Source organism: Mesoplodon mirus (genome assembly GCF_964341445.2).
Source record: "Mesoplodon mirus genome assembly, chromosome: 3".
In the NCBI taxonomy this organism is placed as follows: domain Eukaryota; kingdom Metazoa; phylum Chordata; class Mammalia; order Artiodactyla; family Ziphiidae; genus Mesoplodon; species Mesoplodon mirus.
This window is the reverse complement of record NC_138978.1, coordinates 102,325,275-102,345,221: the sequence shown is the minus strand read 5'-3', so window position 1 is coordinate 102,345,221 and position 19,947 is coordinate 102,325,275. Positions and strand designations below refer to the sequence as shown.

The following is a 19,947-nucleotide window of genomic DNA, read 5'->3' as shown; positions in this document are numbered from 1 at the left end:
TGCATTGGCAGGCGGACTCCCAACCACTGCGCCACCAGGGAAGCCCATGACTGGTATCTTAATCCACTGTATCAGTCAGGGGGGGATACAGAAAACACACAGTAATTTGAACAAGGAAAATTTTATATAAAGAATTACTAAGAGCAACAGGGCATTAATTACTAAGGGTAAAGAAAGCTCTTAAGAATACAGAAATAGCGGCTATAGGAGCAGCCACTACCTCTAGGACTGAGGCAGAGGACCCAACGAAGGAACAAGTTTTGAAGTTTCCATTGCAAGGCTGAGATTCAGATTTTGTTGGAGAGGGTGTGGCTGCGACCCACTGAAGCCCAGGGCTGGAGAGGAGGGCGTTGTCAACAAAACTAGTTAGGAAGGCACCCCACTGGGTGTGCCGAGACTTATTGGGAAGTTGCCAGCGGTGCACCAAGACATGCTGGGAAGCTGGCAGGGGCACCAGTGGACCTCCTGGTAAACACCCTCTTTTGAGGTGCCACTGGGTGTCCTACATGCCACTGGCCCCTACACACTGCAAAAGCAAGAAAAAAGAAAACACACCGAAAACACACAAGAACCAGGAAGAGAAGCTCCTTTCTTCTGCAGCATCCCGTCAGCACCTCCTGACAAGCTTAACAAAACTTGCCAGCAGGCAAAAGAGAAATATTTAAAGGGCTCATCTCCTGTATCACAAAGCAGAGCAATGAAGGGTGGACTTAGGAGCCAAGAAATAGATAACCAGCACATCCACAAATCAGTGGCGGTCCCTACACAAGGCTCAGTATAATGCAATTTTCCAGAACAGGGGTCAGAGACAGAGCACTTCATTCCAGAAGAAATGTTCACTGGATCAGTACTTGGATTGGCTTAGATGAGTCCAGCATCTAAGAAATCTCCTCTTTTGGTACTATTGACTATCAAGGACACTGGTGATTTCAGAATTTCTAAATAGCAGGGAAGGAGAGAGGGCAAGAGTACTTCTCTTGCCGGCAAGCACTGTCATTTTTTGTCTTTACTTAGTTTATTCAAAATGTTAGGAATTTATTTGTGGGTGGTGGCTAAATCCACTGACTCAATAGAGAAATAACTCGGCTTCAGAGTGGCTAGAAAAAGTACTGACAAAGGAACACAAGCTTTATAGATTAGCGGACTTTAGGTGCTTGCAGATCAGGCAAGCTTACATGAGGATTTTCCTGATTTTTTTTTTTTTTGGCCGCACCACGCAGCTTGTGGGATTTTAGTTCCCCGACCAGGGATTGACCCCAAGCCTTCGGCAGTGAGAGCAAGGAGTCCTAACTGCTGGATTGCCAGGGAATTCCCTACTTTTCCTGATTCTTGTAATAAAACGTCATGGCTTATATGTTACATGAAATGCAAAAAAGGTCAGCTGTTTATCTTGAACAAGTGTAACTCATTTTCCCAGTAGGCTGAAAAGACACCACCCCCCAAACCTGAATACATTTTACCTGTGCAATACATTATGGATCATGATTATGTAATAGAAATTCAACCATCAATGCTCTGAGAAACAGAATAATGGATTTCAAGTCAGCTACAATGGTAAAGATTTCCAGTTGATTGTATTCATGCTGTCATGTTTGCTACAGTTGACAAATGTTGATGGCCAATGATCCTAAAGTGTACAATGCCACTTCAGAACTATTTGCAAGGTTCAAGGAGATCTCACAGGATATGATGAAGGAATTTCAGACTATCAGGAAGTGTTCCTTCCCTATAAATTTCAGCTCTTAGATGCTGTCACTGCGTTAGCCATTCAAGGCTGAATCCAACATTAACAAGATGATAGAATCAGATCAGGACCAGAACCGACTTAAAGTCCACCAGCTGAACAATATAATCAGTGAGAACTGACCAGTGTTTATATCAAGGCTGCACACAGGAAATCAGCTGAAAAACTTATAAACTGCCAGTGTCTGGGCCTCATTTCCAACTGTTCAAATCAAAAACTACTATTCATAAAGAGCAACTTTCAGGCGGAAGGGAATTAAGTGAATGCCATTAGCTTTTTTACCCTCCCACTTTGTCTTTTAAGTAAAAAACACTGCAGCATCTATTGCCTTTGGGACACTCTCAGGTCCCAAATTTGCTGTTTATTCCTAACTACAAAATACCTAATCACAGATTGAAAAATCTGTAGCTTTCATTAGATTCCTAAATAGGGGCCTATAACTCAGGTTAAGAACCACACTACCTTAGAAGAACTAAATCCAAGTAATAGATTATAAATTGGGGAGTATTAAAATGCAAATTTTGTATTTAAATCTCGACTGATAATATACTAGCTCATGTATAGGATTTAATTGCAAATTGAACATTAGAACACAGATGAAACATACTGATACATGGAAAGGTGAAATCATTTTAATAAGTTGAGAAAACTGGATGGAGGCTGCTAGTTATATTAAACTATCAAAAGCTTTTTAAGTTTTCTCAGATTGCAAGAAACAATCCTGAGACACCTTTCAGAGCCACTTGTTTTTGCAGTCTTTTAGAAAGCTACTCTCCAAATTAAGTCATGCATATATCCGGCATTAACTAGTATTATTTACATGTTCTATATACCAAAATGCTCCTCAAAAGCAAACTTTAAAAAGAAATCAAATGCTGTGTGATATTTTCCCTTCTATGTAAAAGTTTCCACTTTTTACCAAAACACACCACTGAATTAATTATATTTCAGGTAGAACTATATTCAAAGGAGTAGCACCATCCATTTAGGTATGCTAAATTTTTCAAAGATAAATCTACTGGCTTTCATCACTCAGGAACAGTTTCTAATTTCTACATGTGTAGTGTTAATTCACTTGATGCTCAGTTTAGAAGATGACTGAATATTCTACTCTTAAAAGAAAAAACATAGCATTTTCATAGAATTCCTTCATTTAACGAGATTTTTCTGGAGTTAGGTAGGTACAAATGTTAAGCCCACATATGAAGGGCTTTTCCAAATGTCTTCCTTTGTTCCATTTAACACTTTTTGCAAGGTGGCTTCTGGGTGCCCATCAGTCGGCCAATATCAACAGTGAGATTTAAAAAAATGTTAATATGGTATACATTGCGAGGAAGACTCACTTTTAGTCCTAGCAATGACTGAACAAACCACTTTGGACCTCTATTTCTCTGTTCTAAAAAGAAATGGATGAGTTATCTTTTAAAAGTTCCTTCAAGTCCAGATTTTAAATGATTCTAATATGTAATACAAGTCCCTCAATAAGGACCTCTGATGTGAAATTAAGTAATCATCCAATCCAAAAAACAACCTAGTGACACACGTAACACCCAAGGACAAAGGGAACTGCCATTAAGAACTGTAGTAAGGATTACTGGCTATCACATACATCCAGTTCTATCTACACATTTAAAATTCACTTGTCATCTGGGTGCTAAGATATCCCTCTACATAAAGTGTGACTCTACTAACATTCTATTTCCACAGTAAAAATACCTTATAAATATTAACAAATGGGGGAAAGCCAACACCCAGGATAAAGGATTTAATCCAGTATTTATTCCACACTCATGATCCTTCTCTGTAATCAGAATACAAGTCATAAGAACAATCTATCAAATAATTTGCTGATTATCTTAAATAATGCAGCATAGCATTACTTTTAATACTCTCTGTTCTAGATTAAGTTTAAAAACTCAAACAGCAATCTTCATTATCAATAAAAAAAAGTTTTGAATTTAAAAAAAGGACACTATATCAAGCTGTTTCATAATTTAAGTATTTTCCATTTATAAAAATGCTTTGGAAGCTTGAGGCTTACATCTATTTCTCTACTCACCTGCCCCACCCTCTCCCAATTTCATGTCAGTATAGGGTTGCTGCAAGAATGCTAGGCTTTAGACATTAATTTCTCCTTTTATATAGTATTTTAAACTCTGAAAAGTTCAAGAAAAAGATTATATGTCATGTATTTTTTCAAATAAAAAAGGAAAACTAAGTGAATAAATTTTAGGCATACTAATAGTGTCCCTTTGAGGTAGAATGCTAAAAGGACTTTTGATCAAATCACAGCCTAATTGAAACCTCTGCATCAGAAACTAACTTCTCCTAAATTCTCTCTGAAGTTAACTGTGGAGAATATTAGGTTTAACATATTAACAAGAGCCTTCCAAGATAATATACAGTGGACAAGAATGTTAATCCTACAACTGCTGCCTTCATGTACACTGAAAGCATGAAATTCTCCTATAATAGACATCCAAGATCCATTTTCATAGTTTTTAGCATTCTATTACGAAAAGCACAGTCATGCTAACTTCAGTACACAAACCATAATCCCACACCTACAAAACAAAAATAGAATTAGTGGCATTTTATTGCCTTATACAAATTTAACCAACATGGCAACCATGCCAACGGAATTAAAACATTTTCAGGACATATGTACAGACTGTACATCTCAAAAACAAACAATAAAATGCAAGAACAATCTGTGCATCATGTATCAAACTAAACAGTTGGGTGAAAACATCAATGCAATAAATGGGATTACAAAGGCACTTCCCTACACAAAACAGGAAATGAAAATGCAGCCTACAGGGAGCTTGAAGAGTGTGTAACTACTGCACAATCTCAACTTGGGAGGAAAAAAAAAAAGCAGATTTAACCCAACATTTATAGGATTCAATGTGATCCACTTTTACAAAAAATTTTCACACAGTCTCCTCTTTGTTTTTATGTTGTTTTTCTTGGCTCTCTGGTTCTATACTTTGGCTCCTTCGGTGATCATGTTTGTCAGACTGGTCCTTACTATCACTGTGATCTCGTTTGTGGGAACGTTCTTTGCTTCTGCTACGCTTCCTAGATTTTTCTTTGCTGGGGCTATGTTCCCGTTTTCTTGATTTTTCAACACTGTCAGTTCTTCCTTGACTGCCACTTCTACTCCGCTTATTTGATTTTTCTTTACTTTCATTTTTATGTTTACTTGATTTCTCTTTGCTCCTACTTCTACTTCGTTTCCCTGCATTTCTACTTCTACTCCTACTTCTATGTTTTCTTTCTCTGCTTCTACTTCTACTATGCTTTTTCTCTTTCTTGGAATCTTTTTTGTCATCTCTATGCCGCCTATCATCTTTGTCTTCTTTATATTTCTTTTCTTCTACCTCACCCCTACTTCTCCGCTCCTTGGACCGTTCTCTTGACCTCTCCTTTTCTCGGTCATTACCTCTTTCCTTATCATAGTCACGATCTCGTCTTCTACCTCTCTCATTTTCTTTCTCTCTTTCCCGATCCCTGTCCCTTCTATCCCCTTTCCTATCACGACTTCGACTACGGCTTCTATGTCTTTCCCTACTCCTGCTATGCCTGCGTTCTAGTCCCCGATCAATACTTCGGGATCTTCGCCTTTCTTTTTCCCTTTCTTTGGCTTCACGCTCTAGTCGCTGGCGTTCTTTCTCTCTTTCTAATTCTCGGTCAAAACTAGAAGACCCATGGCCCTCCCGATGATGGCTTCTACTTCTGGATCTTCTTGGGGACCTCCGTGGACTCAGTGATCTCCTTGGAGACCTAATATTTAGGAAAGTGGGGGAGGGGGAGAAGAAAACTTGAATGAATAAAACATACCATAAAAATTTAACTTCCAGCAGTGTTACATGTCAAGAATAATTAAAGCAAAATATTTGCCTGTTCTCATTTACAGATGCATAATTTTGTGGAAAATGCCCTGAAGGGCAGAAAGTGGGGAAAAGGTGACAAATAGAACCTTTGTGTAAAGCATATTTTAAAAATAAGTGTAACTCAAGAGTCACATCACCTTGAACGCCTGCGTTCAACATGTCTGTCTATTTCCTCAGCGCTTTCCTTTCCATCTTTCTTGATTTTTCTTGGTCGGGTTTTAATCTGTTGATCGATATTCTTCTGAACTGGAACAGGAATTCTTGGAAACAAGGTAGAAAACCACTCCAGTTTTGTGAGAAAAGACCGTAGCATTTCTCCAATGGTCATTACACAGCCTCCACCAGCCTTCACATCTAGGTCCTACAGAAACACAAAAGATACCCTGGCCGTCAAAAAAAATTATCTCAATAAACACAAGAATACTATAAAAATATAACCATCTCTGGAATCTCAAATACAAAAAAATTCTAACAGAAAAATTTCAATTTGTGTACCTTTCTAATCTGGTAATGAATGGTACAGAGAAATATCTGGGCTTAGTGTGTGCATGCAGGTGAGAATAAACCCTGCAGCCTCATGGACAGAAAGAGAAGTGACTTCACTCAGTTAACAAGAATATGAAACACCCCCCTACATTACTAAACTATTTGGAACAATCAACAATTTACATTCCACATACCTACTACGTATATACTTTATTTCTGTGGACACGTTTGCACACATCATTCCTAGCAGTGTAACCTAGCTACATATGAACTACTTCAAACAATTCCTGTCTAAAGATTATCTTTTAACAGCTCTAATATAAAATGAAGCCCTAATAAAACTGGAAGCAATAGCAAACCAACTGCCATGAAGCAGTGAGGTTTCTAATTTAGAGTTATGTAGAAAATAAATAAATGAACAAATAATTGGAAACGCATAATCCATGATGACCATTGTCTCTGAAAAGGGTCATTACCGCATGAAGGCCTTCTTGCTATGCCCTCTCACAGCTCAGGACATGTTAGTCAGCTATTGTCAGTCCCAAACCTATAGTGCAAGCACACAAGGAAAGTGAGATTTGTTATCTAAACAGGAAAACAAGAGCTAAAGGTAAAACTGCTTGCACTCACACACATTTAAGTGTTCAGATATACAGTATTTCCAAATATAATCGCTGCAGATATCTAAGGAAGAAAACAATAAGTTAGCTTAAACAGAGAGCCTCAGGTTTGTAAACACAATAAAAAACAGATTAAACAGAAGCATTCAGAAACAAGCCTAATACCAATTATGAAGCGGGACATGCTTTTTAAATATAGAAGGGAAAAGCGCCTCAACCTGCAAAATCTCACCTAAAAAGAAAAAAACTTTATAGATTGTGATTTATCACCTAACACACTTTTGGCCTCTTCTGAGATATTAAACAGCTCGTAAATAGGCCAAAAAAATGCAGAGAAAAATTCTCCATGTCTACATGAGTGAGAATTTTTAGCTATGCATGTAATAATAAAAACACACTAGAAAGATTTCCATTAGAACTATCCTTTAATTCAACCAATTCTTTGGATAAATGTTTTAAACAGGTCGACTAAAACACCACTCAGTTTACTTTATGAACCTTAAAACATAAAGTAGTGGTGGGGATTGATATATGGACAACAGTGCTCACTGTTAAGATTCTTTTGAGATCTTGGACTTTAATACACGCATGATTTAAATCTGACACAGTAATGTTTTCTAACGTAACTTTCTGAACACATGTAACAAGCTCAACCTTATTAAGCTTGAATGGCAAGCTAGTTTCATAATTAAAAAAAAATCTTAACTATTAAAGAGAAGGTTTCCTTCTAACTTTATAAAAATGTATAGTATAAAAGAGTTAGAAAGCTGGAATTGAAATATTTTGATCACCTCAAACAAATCATCTAAACCCTAGCCTATTTAAGCTCCACCCAGCTCCTCAATTCTGCATTCCTATGCAAGTGGGAGTATTAATGTTGGGAAGAAGTTACAGGATAAAGAACTGAAAAGTTCCAGAAAAAAACCAATAATTAATATTTCTATGTGCATGTCTTACCATCTCAATCTCGAGCATGGCCAATTTTAAAAACTCACTATCAACTGTACAAGTCAAGATCAGTACAATACACAGAACACAATTAGGAAGAGAAAATTTTTAATAGTTACCAAAATACATCTAAACAATTTTGAAATGTGAGAATCAAACTTAAGAAGTTTAACCTAAGACATATAAAATCCACCCCAATCTTAGTAATAGGACATTAATTCCAAAAGTATGTGAGTGAAATAAATTTAAGCACAGAAATTCTGGAGGATGTTAAACCACCAATATATAAAAGATTATTAAAAAATGAGAGTAATCAGAAGAAAACTATTACCCTTGTTGACATACCTCTTCATCATCAAGGAAGGATTCAAACCAATCCCATAGATCTGTAGGGGGCTGTGTGTACCTAGAATTATGAAAGAGTGATTAGGCTTAGGTCAATTAAAATGAGATATTTACTGAAAATGTAGAGAAATGCAGTCTCACCTTATATACATAAATCCAAGGGCTCTAATATATGGAGAGTCTGTGTGTGTTATAAGACCCATCACTTGCTTGCGAGTTAACTTCAGAGTAAATAATTTGTATAACAGGCAAAAAGCTGTAGAAACAATTCCTCCTGTCCCAACGCCTCGAACCTTTAAGGAAAGGAATTAAGAAAGAGTTGTAAAATAATTAACAAAGATACTTAGAACCAGTTGATTAATCCTGTTAGGTATTAGTAACAAGATATAGTCCAGAACTGAAAACAGAGCATAAAAAAATGTTTTTCTAACCTCACGGAACACTTGAATTTAGATTTTTTAAAAACACAAACTAATTGTAATTTGGTACGAAACTGAAGGGCTTTCAGTTTTCTGAACATAAACTTAGTTATCAGACACAGAAAAACTGAAAAATGCACGTACTTCTACTTACCCCTCCGCACATCCCTGTTTGGCCAGCTGTTTTCCTGCTTCCTTTCTCCCATGGTTCAACATGTGTGACCTGAAAATAGAAAAGAGAAACACAACAAACATTCATACTTCGAATTTTTTTAAACAGTATGATTCGAGTAAACCCCAATCCATAATAGAGCAGCTCTTCTAAAAGTGTGGAAGTTGGGTATTTTGACATGATGTATATATTTTGTTTACACACATTAAGTATGTAAACCATCTTTGAAAACTCCTTAAATAGCATCAATAAAGTTACTAGGGTTTAACAAAACCTCAACAGGTTTACAGCAGAAATCCCACTAAAGTAGCTTTGTAGAGAGCAGATACATGTGGAGAGAGGAAATGTCTAGTCTCATACATTTGTAAAAAAAAAAAAAAATTGATAATTTTGTATTTTATTATGAATTGCTTAAAAATAATTCTCATTTTAAAATGGATTTAATGCTCCAACTTAAAGCAAAAAGTATTAACAAAGTTTAATTTAAGTATTTAAGTATTTATTCCAAAAAAACTTCCAAATAAGCTTAATATTTCAATTTTATGGTGATTTAAAATTCCACATTATAAAATAAGGAAGAAACTTGAAAAAAGCATGCAAAAACAGTAATAGAAATTACTCCTGATGAAAAATCATGGAACTTTATTCACAAATTTTTTTTAAAACCACAATCAGGCATTACGTTCATTCCTGACTGAAGATGAAGTTACAAAGGCCATACCTACACGTATGTCATTCTTGTTACTGTATACTTTATTTTCAGCCTAATTATAGGAACTAATTCAATTTTCCCCCAGAATATAAACTGTATCAAAAACTGAGAAACTGTGACTTGTTGAGTATACTCAAAAATACAGGTCTTTGCTAAGGTGGGGCACCCTATAAAAACCACATACTTCACCTAAAAACAGCAAAGAAAGAATATTAGATCTACAACAGATATGACAAAGGTATTTTAGAAAGATAAGATCCATATTTGTTTCTCAACTTGAAACAACAAAAATGAAATCCTGTTCATTCATTATGTTATTTCTAAAACCTTATTTCCACCCACCCATGATTACACGCCAGTCTTTTTCAGTGGCTTCAGACAGAAAAGCATGAATTTAAATGTAAGCACTACACTATTTTGTTCAGTGGACTACTGCACTGCTTTACTGTTTCATCTTCTTCCCCCAGCTTGCTGTAAAAAAGATGTTTCAATTCCTTAAAGGCTAAACAAAGGGGTGGATGCCATACAAAATCGAGTTACAAAATTGGAAGCCTACGTATTTCAATGATTATTTGATATGGACAACAAAACCCGAGTCTTTAGTTTTATAACTAAATCTAAGTAATCTGTAGTAGAATCTTAAGTGTTTCAAAACACAGTATGTGAAATTTGAAAACAAGCTTTTCCTCTATCGCATTAACACCTGCCTACGTTATTAAACAGAACCTGCCACAAAAAGAGCAGGAACCCTATTTGCAACAGATTGAAGTTTACTACATAAATAAAGCTAAGGGTGAAATATTCGCCATATTGTATCCATTCTGAAAAAGGCCTTACCTTTTAAAAAAACTAGTTCACAGTATTACAATTACTTACAATACTCTTGTAAGAGAACACCAAAATTTCAGTTTACTTTATATACCCAAAGTTGAACTGTATTCTCAAAATAAGATCTTCTATCAAAACTAATATCTCAAAATCCCTCAGTGGGCCTTAATTGGGGAAAAGGGGGACAAAACAAAACCTAAAAGCAAATAAAGAAAATTTCCTTAACACCTCTACATATATTCAGGTCACGGAAAATACTTTATGTGGTCTGTCAAGTGTTTTTAAGAGTCAATACAGGCAAAATGGATTGTATTATATCAGATGTCCTAGTTTAAGTATTTAAAGACTGTTAAGATTTATTAATATCCTTTAAAATATAAATTTACCTTAGGAGGCCTGGAATATATTTTTAAAACTACATAATTTGCAGGTAAGTGGAGAAAACCTACCAAATTCGTGAGGAAAAGACCAAAACCAGTGGCCAAAAAAAAAAAAAAATCTAATTAGCCATTCATTTAACCAGGGAAATGCATTTATGGCGATTGAGCATGATTAATAATGCATACCTCTACCTGCGACCCTGGGCTGCTCCGAGCCTCGCTGCAAGACTGAGTCAATCCTGCTAACGAAACAAGAACTGAGACAAGAGTGCAGTGAGGAGGCGCCAGGTGAGCTCCCCAGCACAGCCAAGCCAGCACCGACCCTGCCGCAGAAGCCCAGGGCCCAGATAATTCTAAATAAGCCCAATGCACAGGTGACTGAGACCACTTACTCCTGACTTCCTGCTGCGAAAATTTCCAGGCCTTCGGTACATCTTTTTCCAGTTGTACCTCTCCACCCTCAACCCTCCCACCCCACCCAACAAACACACTGACCATTTCCCTGTCTGGATCGGATAGTGAATACCAACAACACGAGGCCAACACTGAAGTCAATACACGCCCTGGCCCGGGGTGAGCGGGAGAAGCACCAACAAGTTGGCGCCGAGTAGATTCACGTCAAAATAAATAAATTTAAAGCTGTAAACTGGAGAGACTTCAGTTATTCGTTTCTCTTCTCCCCTACTCCTCCCGTCCAACTCCCCCCCAGGGGCGGGATGGAGATTGGGGGAGGAGAGATCAATGGCGGCGGGCTCTCCCGGCCCTAAAAATCTGAAAAGGAAATGAGAGGGCGGCCCCAGTTTGACCCCTCCCTGGCGGACTACTGGCCACAGCTTCCCCCTCCGCCCAACCCTCCCCCACCTACAAATGATCAGACCTCGGGGGCCGCCTTCGCCCGTTTCCTCCGTACCCCCTCCTCGGAACTTAGTCCCCACCTCCCAGGTCCAGACGCTTCGTACCTTAAAGTAGATCTCGTCCACCACCTCGTGGTAGGTCTTGAGCTCGTAGAGCTGCACTTTGAAGTAAGGCGACGACAGGATATTGGTCAAGATCATGGGGTTGAGATTCATAGTCTTTTCGTTGCCCCACAGCGGCAGCACATTGCCCTGCTTGCCCGAGACTGCCGGCTTGGTGGCGCCACCGCCGCCGCACTGCTGCTGTTGCTGGGCCGCGGCTGCGGCCGCCTGGTGCTGCGGCTGCGAGTTGCCTGTCAGCGCGGGGCTGTTGTTAGCCATGTTGCGGCGGAAGGAAGGAGGGAGGGAGAAGGGAGGGGGAGGGGGCCAAGCTCAATATCGCTCTTCGGGACAACGGTCCGGGACCCTACTCCATGGAACGCCGTCGGAAGATGGGGCCTTCTCGCTGTGCCCCAGCCGGGTGAGGGAGGGCAACCGGGACACTGACGAATGGACCCCGAATCGAGAGCAGAGGCCGAATCGCGGGCCGCGAGAACTCCAAGCAGAAAGCTAGCCGGCGGCCTGGGAGCGCGATCTCTTCCGCCAACTGCCCCTGGGAGCAAGATGGCGGCCCCGGCGGATGTGACGGCACACGCCCCAGAGTTCCAAGCTTAGCCGGCGGCCAATCAGAGACGCCCAGGTGGGCTGGCGATTCCTCCCTAGTTCCGCGCGTTCAGTGCACGCTGTGGTCGCGGCGCTGGCCTCAGCTGCCTAACTCTTAGGGTGTTTGTGCTCGGAATTTGGGGGTCCAATTTGTATGTTTTAATGTTTGGACTGCGGCCCCGGTTTCTCCTGTCGGAAGCCGAGCAGGAAGGCGTTCGCATGGCTGTGTGCTTGCAAATTCGTGACTCTTGACTCCTGTGGAGTAACCGAGTCTCCTGAGTTCACAGTTTTCGTATTCTTTGGAAGGGCTGATAGGACCTCACACTTTCATGTGATTGCAATGCAGTCTTTCTGTCCTCCGCTGGGCTGTAGTGTCCGACTGGAGATCTTATTATTTGAGCCTAAATTTATTCAACAGTAAGGGGATAACGTCTTGCTTGGCTGTTAAAAAAGCATTTTAGCATTAAAAGAGCAACTGTACCTGTAGCGCCATTTGTTACATGACTTCTTTCCTCCCTACTCGAGTAATTCCATTCTGCGGATGCACTCTGAGTGAATGGGGATAGAGGAGGTGGAAGAAGGTGGTGGGTGCGAGAATGAGTCAGAATCGGTCTCATCTCTCAAAAGCTACTGTTAACCTAGAGAAGATTCATGGTGTTTGGGAGCTAAGAGAAGGCTACAAAAGGCACTGAAGTTTGTGCATGTATTCATGGACTGGGCAGTTTTATTGACAGAAAGCAGCCTGAGTATATATAGAAGAAGGGAAGGTCAAGCTTGTTAGAGGGTAAATAGTCTGGTTGACAGGAGCCAGGAAATATGCGTATGGGAGAGTAATGATTAGAGAGGAATTGGGCCACCTAAGTGCCTGGAATGCCAAGATGAAACATTAGGAATTTAATGACATTTAAACCCAAGGGTTACATCTATGACCCCAAAGTCACTTTAAGATGCTAATATTCATAATATTCTCTGGCTCCAATTCATTCTTCACAGAGTGTTGCCAGAGTCATCGTTCCAAAAGTGCAGCACTCCCTACTCAAAACCTTGGATGGCTCACTCAGTGTTATTCTAATTGCAAAAATCCCATGACGTTTTTCATTCTCCATCCTATTTGATTGCTCATCGTGGCACTTCGGACGCGCAGGCTCAGCGGCCATGGCTCACGGGCCTAGCCGCTCCACGGCATGTGGGATCTTCCCGGAATGGGGCACGAACCCGTGTTCCCTGCATCGGCAGGCAGACTCTCAACCACTGCGCCACCAGGGAAGCCCCATTGTGGTACTTTTAATCATTTATTCTTGCCTAGGAACTGTTGAAGTAGGAAGTTCGAAGGTGGAGATCTTAATTTGTGGCTTATACACAGAGGAGGGGAAAGGGATAAAACAGAAACCTTAGGGAAAATCCACACCTGATGAACTTGAACCAGCAGGAGAGAAAAGACAAGCAGAGAGGTAGGAGGTAAACCGGGAGACAGTGGTATGACAATGCAAGGAAAAATAAATGAGAAATGAATGATCGGAGTGATTAATATTTATAGCTGGGCAGTACATAAGTGATCGTTCTGTTTAGTTTCTTTATTTTACATTGGAGAACTAAAGCTTTCAGAAGTGGTTTTTAACTTCCTAGTAATTTCTTGTTGTTCTATACATTAGTTTATACCAACTTACTTCCCAAGGAAAATAGATGATCCAGCCTCTAATGAATTACTAAGTTAAAAATACAGTGAAGGGTCTTCCTTGGTGGCGCAGTGGTTAGGAATCCACCTGCCAATGCAGGGGACACGGGTTTGAACCCTGGTCTGGGAAGATCCCACATGCCGTGGAGCAACTAAGCCCGTGTGCCACAACTACTGAGCCTGCGTGCCACAACTACTGAGCCCGTGAGCTGCAACTACTGAAGCCTGCATGCCTAGGGCCCGTGCTTCACAACAAGAGAAGCCACTGCAGTGAGAAGCCTGTGCACCTCAACAAAGAGTAGCCCCTGCTCACCACAACTAGAGAATGAGCATGTGCAGCAATGAAGACCCAACACAGCCAAAAATAAAAATTAATTAATTAATTAAAAAAAATTTTTTGAGCCAAGTTCTTCTTCCTTTATGCGTATTTTTTGCCTTGGTAATAACTTTATTGAGTTTACCCAGTGACACTAATTGCCAAATCCTACTAATTGCCTAAATCTTTAAAAATTCATTTACCCCTACACTCTGAGTGAAAAGCTTAGTAGAGAGGTTGAAGTTTGATATCTAAGTTTCAGTGGCATGAAACTAAGTATCAAACCAGGTAGTAGGATAAAGTGTTTGACATATTCAATGAATCCCTAAAACAGTCTGAATATATAACTATTATCCCCATTAAAAAAAGTTATATTTGGGCTTCCCTGGTGGCGCAGTGGTTGAGTCCACCTGCCGATGCAGGGGACGCGGGTTCGTGCCCCAGTCCGGGAAGATCCCACATGCCGCGGAGCGGCTGGGCCTGTGAGCCATGGCCGCTGGGCCTGCACGTCCGGAGCCTGTGCTCCGCAGCGGGAGAGGCCACAACAGTGAGAGGCCTGCGTACCGCAAAAAAAAAAAAAAAAAAAAAAAAAAAGCCAAACAAAACAACAACAACAAAAATGTTATATTTAACTTAAGAATACTACATTGTACATAGATAAAGCTGGGAAGTTTTGGTTTGCTTTGTTTTGACACATGTACCCTCACTGCCTTAGTCTTTTTGGGCCATAACAAAATACCACAGACTGGGTAGCTTATTAACAACAAAAATTTATTTTTCACAGTTCTGGAGTTCTGGAGAGTCCAAGGCCAAGGGACAACTCTCTTCCTGGTTCATGGCTGACCCCTTCAAGCTGTGTAATCACAAGATTATAGGGATGAGGAAGCTCTCTGAAGTTTCTTTTATGAGAGCACCAATCCTGTTGGTGAGGGCTCCACCCTCATGACTTAAGTACCTCCCAAAGGCCCCACCTCCTAATACCATCATCTTTGGGGGTTAGGGTTTCAAATTCTAACTTCAGGGGTTAGTAGTTTGAGGGAGGCTCTTAGGTCTATCTCAGTACCCATTAAACTATCACCACAATCAAGGTAAGAACCATACATCACCCCCAAAAGTTCTCTTGTGCCCTTTTGTAATCCAATCTCTCCTTCCAACTCCATCCTCAGCAACCACTTTCTGTCAATATAGATTAGTTTGCATTTTCTTGAATTATAATAAATAAATGCAGTTATACACTAGGTTCCCTTTTTACCTGGCTTCTTCGACTCAGAATAATTTTGATATTCATACTTGTATCAACAAGTTGTATGTGTGTTTTATTTTATTTTTTATTAAAAAAATTTTTTTTGAATTTTATTTTTATACAGCAGGTTCTTATTAGTTATCCATTTTATACATATTAGTGTATATATGTCAATTCCAATCTCCCACTTCATCACAATTGGGAAATATTTTTACTGAGTAGTATTCCGTTGTATGGAATTACCACTATTTGTTTATCCAGTTATCTGCTTGTAGGCATTTGGATTTCCAGTTTTGCGCTATTACAAATAAAGCTGCTATGAACATTTGTGTACTAGTCTTTGTGCAGATGTTTTTGTTTCTCTTGGCTAAATACCTAGACATAGGCTAAATACCTAGACATATGATAGGTATATGTTTAACTTTTTAAGAAACAGCCAAACTGTTTTCCAAGGTGATTGCACCATTTTACATTCACACCAGCAATGTATGAGAGTTCCAATTGTTCCATATCCTCATCAACACTTGGTATGATGAATTTTTTTTTAAATTTTAGTCATTCTTAAGGGTGTGCAGTGGTATCTCACTGTGGTTTTAATTTACATTTCCCTTACGGCTAATGATGTTGAACATCATTTCAGGTGCTTACTGGCGTTAGTATATCTTCTGTTGTGAAGTAACTTCAAATCTTTTGCCCATTTCCTTATGCGTTTGTTTGTCTTATTGAGTTGGAAGGTTTTTTTACATGATCTGGATATAAGTCCTTTGATACATGTGTTGCAGGATTTTCACACAATCTGTGCCTTGCCTTTTAATTTTATTAATGGTGCCTTTCAAATAGTTTTTTATTTTAATGAATTGCAAGTTGTCAAATTTTTGTTTTGCTTATGATTTGTGCTTTTTTCGTTTTAAGCGCTGCCAGCCTTAACATTACAATGATATTCTCTTATATTTTCTAAAAGTTTTATATTTGGGATTTGACACATTTTGAGTTAATTTTTGCCTATGATGTGAGATAGAGTTGATTTTCATTTTTTTCCACGTGGATATTCAGTTAATCCAGCAGCATTTGTTGAAAAGACTTATTTCCCTATTGAACTGCTTTAGCACCTTTGTCAAAAATCAATTGACCCACTATGTATGGATCTACTTCTGGATTTTACTCTGTTCCATTGATCTTTATCTTTTCACCAATCCAAACTACCTTGATTACTGCAGCTCTATAGTAGGTTTTTAAAAAAAATTATTTTATTTTTGGCTGCATTGGCTCTTTGTTGCTGCGTGCGGGCTTTCTCTAGTTGTGGCGAGTGGGAGCTACTGTTCATTGTGGTGTGCGGGCTTCTCATTGCAGTGGCCTCTCCTGTCATGGAGCACAGGCTCTAGGCGTGCAGGCTTCAGTAGTTGTGGCTTGTGGACTCAGTAGTTGTGGCAGACGGGCTCTAGAGCGCAGGCTCTGTAGTTGTAGTGCACAGGCTTAGTTGCTCCGCGGTATATGGGATCTTCCCAGACCAGGGTTTGAACCCACGTCCCCTGCATTGGCAGGCATATTCTTAACCACTGTGCCACCAGGGAAGCCCTATGGTTTCCTTTGCTGTGCAAAAGCTTTGAAGTTTCATTAGGTCTCATTTGTTTATTTTTGTTTTTATTTCCATTACTCTAGGAGGTGGATCAAAAAAGATCTTGCTGTGAGTTATGTCAAAGAGTGTTCTTCCTATGTTTTCCTCTAAGAGTTTTATAGTGTCCGGTCTTATGTTTAGGTCTCTAATCCATTTTGAGGTTATTTTCGTGTATGGTGTTAGGGAGTGTTCTAATTTCATTCTTTTACATGTACCTGTCCAGTTTTCCCAGCACCACTTATTGAAGAGACTGTCTTTTCTCCATTGTATATCCTTGCCTCCTTTGTCATAGATTAGTTGACCATAGGTGCGTGGGTTTATCTCTGGGCTTTCTATCTTGTTCCATTAATCTGTGTTTCTGTTTTTGTGCCAGTACCATATTGTCTTGATTACTGTAGCTTTGCAGTATAGTCTGAAGTCAGGGAGTCTGACTCCTCCAGCTCTGTGTTTTCCCGCCAAGACTGCCTTGGCTATTTGGGGTCTTTTGTGTCTCCATACAAATTTTAAGATGTTTTGTTCTAGTTCTGTAAAAAATGCCACTGGTAATTTGATAGGGATTGCACTGAATCTGTAGATTGCTTTGGATAGTATAGTCATTTTCACAATGTTGATTCTTCCAATCCAAGAACATGGTATATCTCTCCATCTGTTTTTATCATCTTTGATTTCTTTCATCAGTGTCTTATAGTTTTCTGAGTACAGGTCTTTTACCTCCTTAGGTAGGTTTATACCTAGGTATTTTATTCTTTTTGTTGCAGTGGTGAATGGGATTGTTTCCTTAATTTCTCTTTCTGATCTTTCGTTGTTAGTGTATAGGAATGCAAGAGATTTCTGTGTATTAATTTTGTATCCTGCAACTTTACCAGATTCATTGATTAGCTCTGTAGCTTTCTGGTGGCATCTTTAGGATTCTCTATGTATAGTATCATGTCATCTGGAAACAGTGACAGTTTTACTTCTTCTTTTCCAATTTGTATTCCTTTTATTTCTTTTTCTTCTCTGATTGCCATGGCTAGGACTTCCAAAACTATGTTGAATAATGGTGGTGAGAGTGGACATCCTTGTCTTGTTCCTGATCTTAGAGGAAATGCTTTCAGTTTTTCACCATTGAGAATGATGTTTGCTGTGGGTTTGTCATATATGGCCTTTATTATGTTGAGGTACTTTCCCTCTATGCCCACTTTCTGGAGAGTTTTTATCATAAATTGGTGTTGAATTTTGGCAAAAGCTTTTTCTGCATCTACTGAGATGATCATATGGTTTTTATTCTTCAATTTGTTAATATGGTGTATCACATTGATTGATTTGCGTATACTGAAGAATCCTTGCATCCCTGGGATAAATCCCACTTGATCATGGTGTATAATCCTTTAAATGTGTTGTTGGATTCTGTTTGCTAGTATTTTGTTGAGGATTTTTGCATCTATATTCATCAGTGATATTCATCTGTAATTTTCTTTTTTTGTAGTATCTTTGTTGGTTTTGGTATCAGGGTGATGGTGGCCTCATAGAATGAGTTTGGGAGTGTTCCTTCCTCTGAAATTTTTTGGAAGAGGTTGAGAAGGATGGGTGTTAGCTCTTCTCTAAATGTTTGATAAAATTCACCTGTGAAGCCATCTTGTCCTGGACTTTTGTTTGTTGGAAGATTTTTAATCACAGTTTCAACTTCATTACTTGTGATTGGTCTGTTCATATTTTCTATTTCTTCCTGGTTCAGTCTTGGAAGGTTATACCTTTCTAAGAAGTTGTCCATTTCTTCCAGGTTGTTCATTTTATTGGCATAAAGTTGCTTGTAGTAGTCTCTTAGGATGCTTTGTATTTCTGCAGTGTCTGTTGTAACTTTTCCTTTTTCATTACTTATTTTATTGATTTGAGTCCTCTCCCTCTTTTTCTTGATGAGTCTGGCTAAAACTTTATCAATTTTGATCTTACCTTCTCAAAGAACCAGCTTTTAGTTTTGTTGATCTTTGCTATTGTTTTCTTTGTTTCTATTTCATTTATTTCTGCTCTGATCTTTATGATTTCTTTCCTTCTACTAACTTTGGGTTTTATTTGTTCTTCTTTCTCTAGTTCCTTTAGGTGTAAGGTTAGATTGTTTATTTGAGATTTTTCTTTTTTCTTGAGATAGGCTTGTATTGCTATAAACTTCCCTCTTAGAACTACTTTTGCTGCATCCCACAGGTTTTGGATCATCGTGTTTTCGTTGTAATTTGTCTGTAGGTATTTTTTGATTTCCTCTTTGATTTCTTCAGTGATCTCTTGGTTATTTAGTAACGTATTATTTACTCTCTATGTGTTTGTGTTTTTTACGTTCTTTTCCCCTGTAATTGATTTCTAATCTCACACCGTTGTGGTCAGAAAAGGTGCTTGATATGAATTCAATTTTCTTAAATTTACTGAGGTTTAATTTGTGACCCAAGATGTGAGCTATCCTGGAGAATATTCTATGTGCACTTGAGAAGAAAGTGTAATCTGCTGTTTTTGGATGGAATATCCTATAAATTTCAATTAAATCTATCTGGTCTATTGTGTCATTTAAAGGATGTGCTCCTTATTTTTTTTTTATGTTGGGGTAGGAGTTTATTAATTTATTAATTTATTTTTGCTGTGTTGGGTCTTAGTTTCTGTGTGAGGGCTTTCTCTAGTTGTGGCAAGTGGGGGCCATTCTTCATCGCGGTGCATGGGCCTCTCACTATCGCGGCCTCTCTTGTTGCAGAGCACAGGCTCCAGACGCGCAGGCTCAGTAGGTGTGGCTCACGGGCCTAGGTGCTCTGCGGTATGTGGGATCCTCCCAGACCAGGGCCTGAACCCGTGTCCCCTGCATTAGCAGGCAGATTCTCAACCACTGCACCACCAGGGAAGCCCGAAAGCTTGTTTTCCTTATTAATTTTCTGTCTGAATGATCTGTCCATTGGTGTAAATGAGGTGTTAAAGTCCCCCACTATTATTGTGTTACTGTTGATTTCCACTTTTATAGCTGTTAGCAGCTGCC

The 19,947-nt window shown here is 39.1% G+C and overlaps 1 protein-coding gene across 4 annotated transcripts; it reads right to left on the bottom strand.

Moving 5' to 3' along the window:
* Positions 1-4,322: 4,322 nt before the first annotated feature.
* On the bottom strand, positions 4,323-12,176 carry PRPF38B (pre-mRNA processing factor 38B). Of its 4 annotated transcripts, none has more exons than XM_082615705.1 (6): positions 11,510-12,176; positions 8,613-8,681; positions 8,181-8,332; positions 8,040-8,100; positions 5,778-6,001; positions 4,323-5,530 (listed from the first exon to the last, which is right to left on the bottom strand). In XM_082615705.1, exons 1-6 carry the CDS (start codon positions 11,783-11,785, stop codon positions 4,678-4,680), a joined length of 1,635 nt encoding a protein of 544 aa, XP_082471831.1. In that variant the 5' UTR covers positions 11,786-12,176; the 3' UTR covers positions 4,323-4,677. The 4 variants fall into 4 exon arrangements, with proteins under 4 accessions (XP_082471831.1, XP_082471832.1, XP_082471833.1 ...); XM_082615706.1 differs by lacking the exon at positions 11,510-12,176 and adding an exon at positions 10,737-10,753; XM_082615707.1 differs by lacking the exon at positions 11,510-12,176 and having other exon boundaries at positions 8,603-8,680.
* Positions 12,177-19,947: the final 7,771 nt, after the last annotated feature.

What these genes read in the sequence shown, in the direction of transcription:
- PRPF38B (XM_082615705.1), bottom strand. Translation starts at nt 11,785, where the DNA reads ATGGCTAACAACAGCCCCGCGCTGACAGGCAACTCGCAGCCGCAGCAC. An exon ending in TGGACGAGATCTACTTTAAG is followed by an intron (nt 8,682 to 11,509) that starts GTACGAAGCGTC and finishes TTCTATTTTCAG; the next exon opens with GTCACACATGTTGAACCATG. An exon ending in CCTTCCTTGATGATGAAGAG is followed by an intron (nt 6,002 to 8,039) that starts GTATGTCAACAA and finishes GTGTTTCTGTAG; the next exon opens with GACCTAGATGTGAAGGCTGG.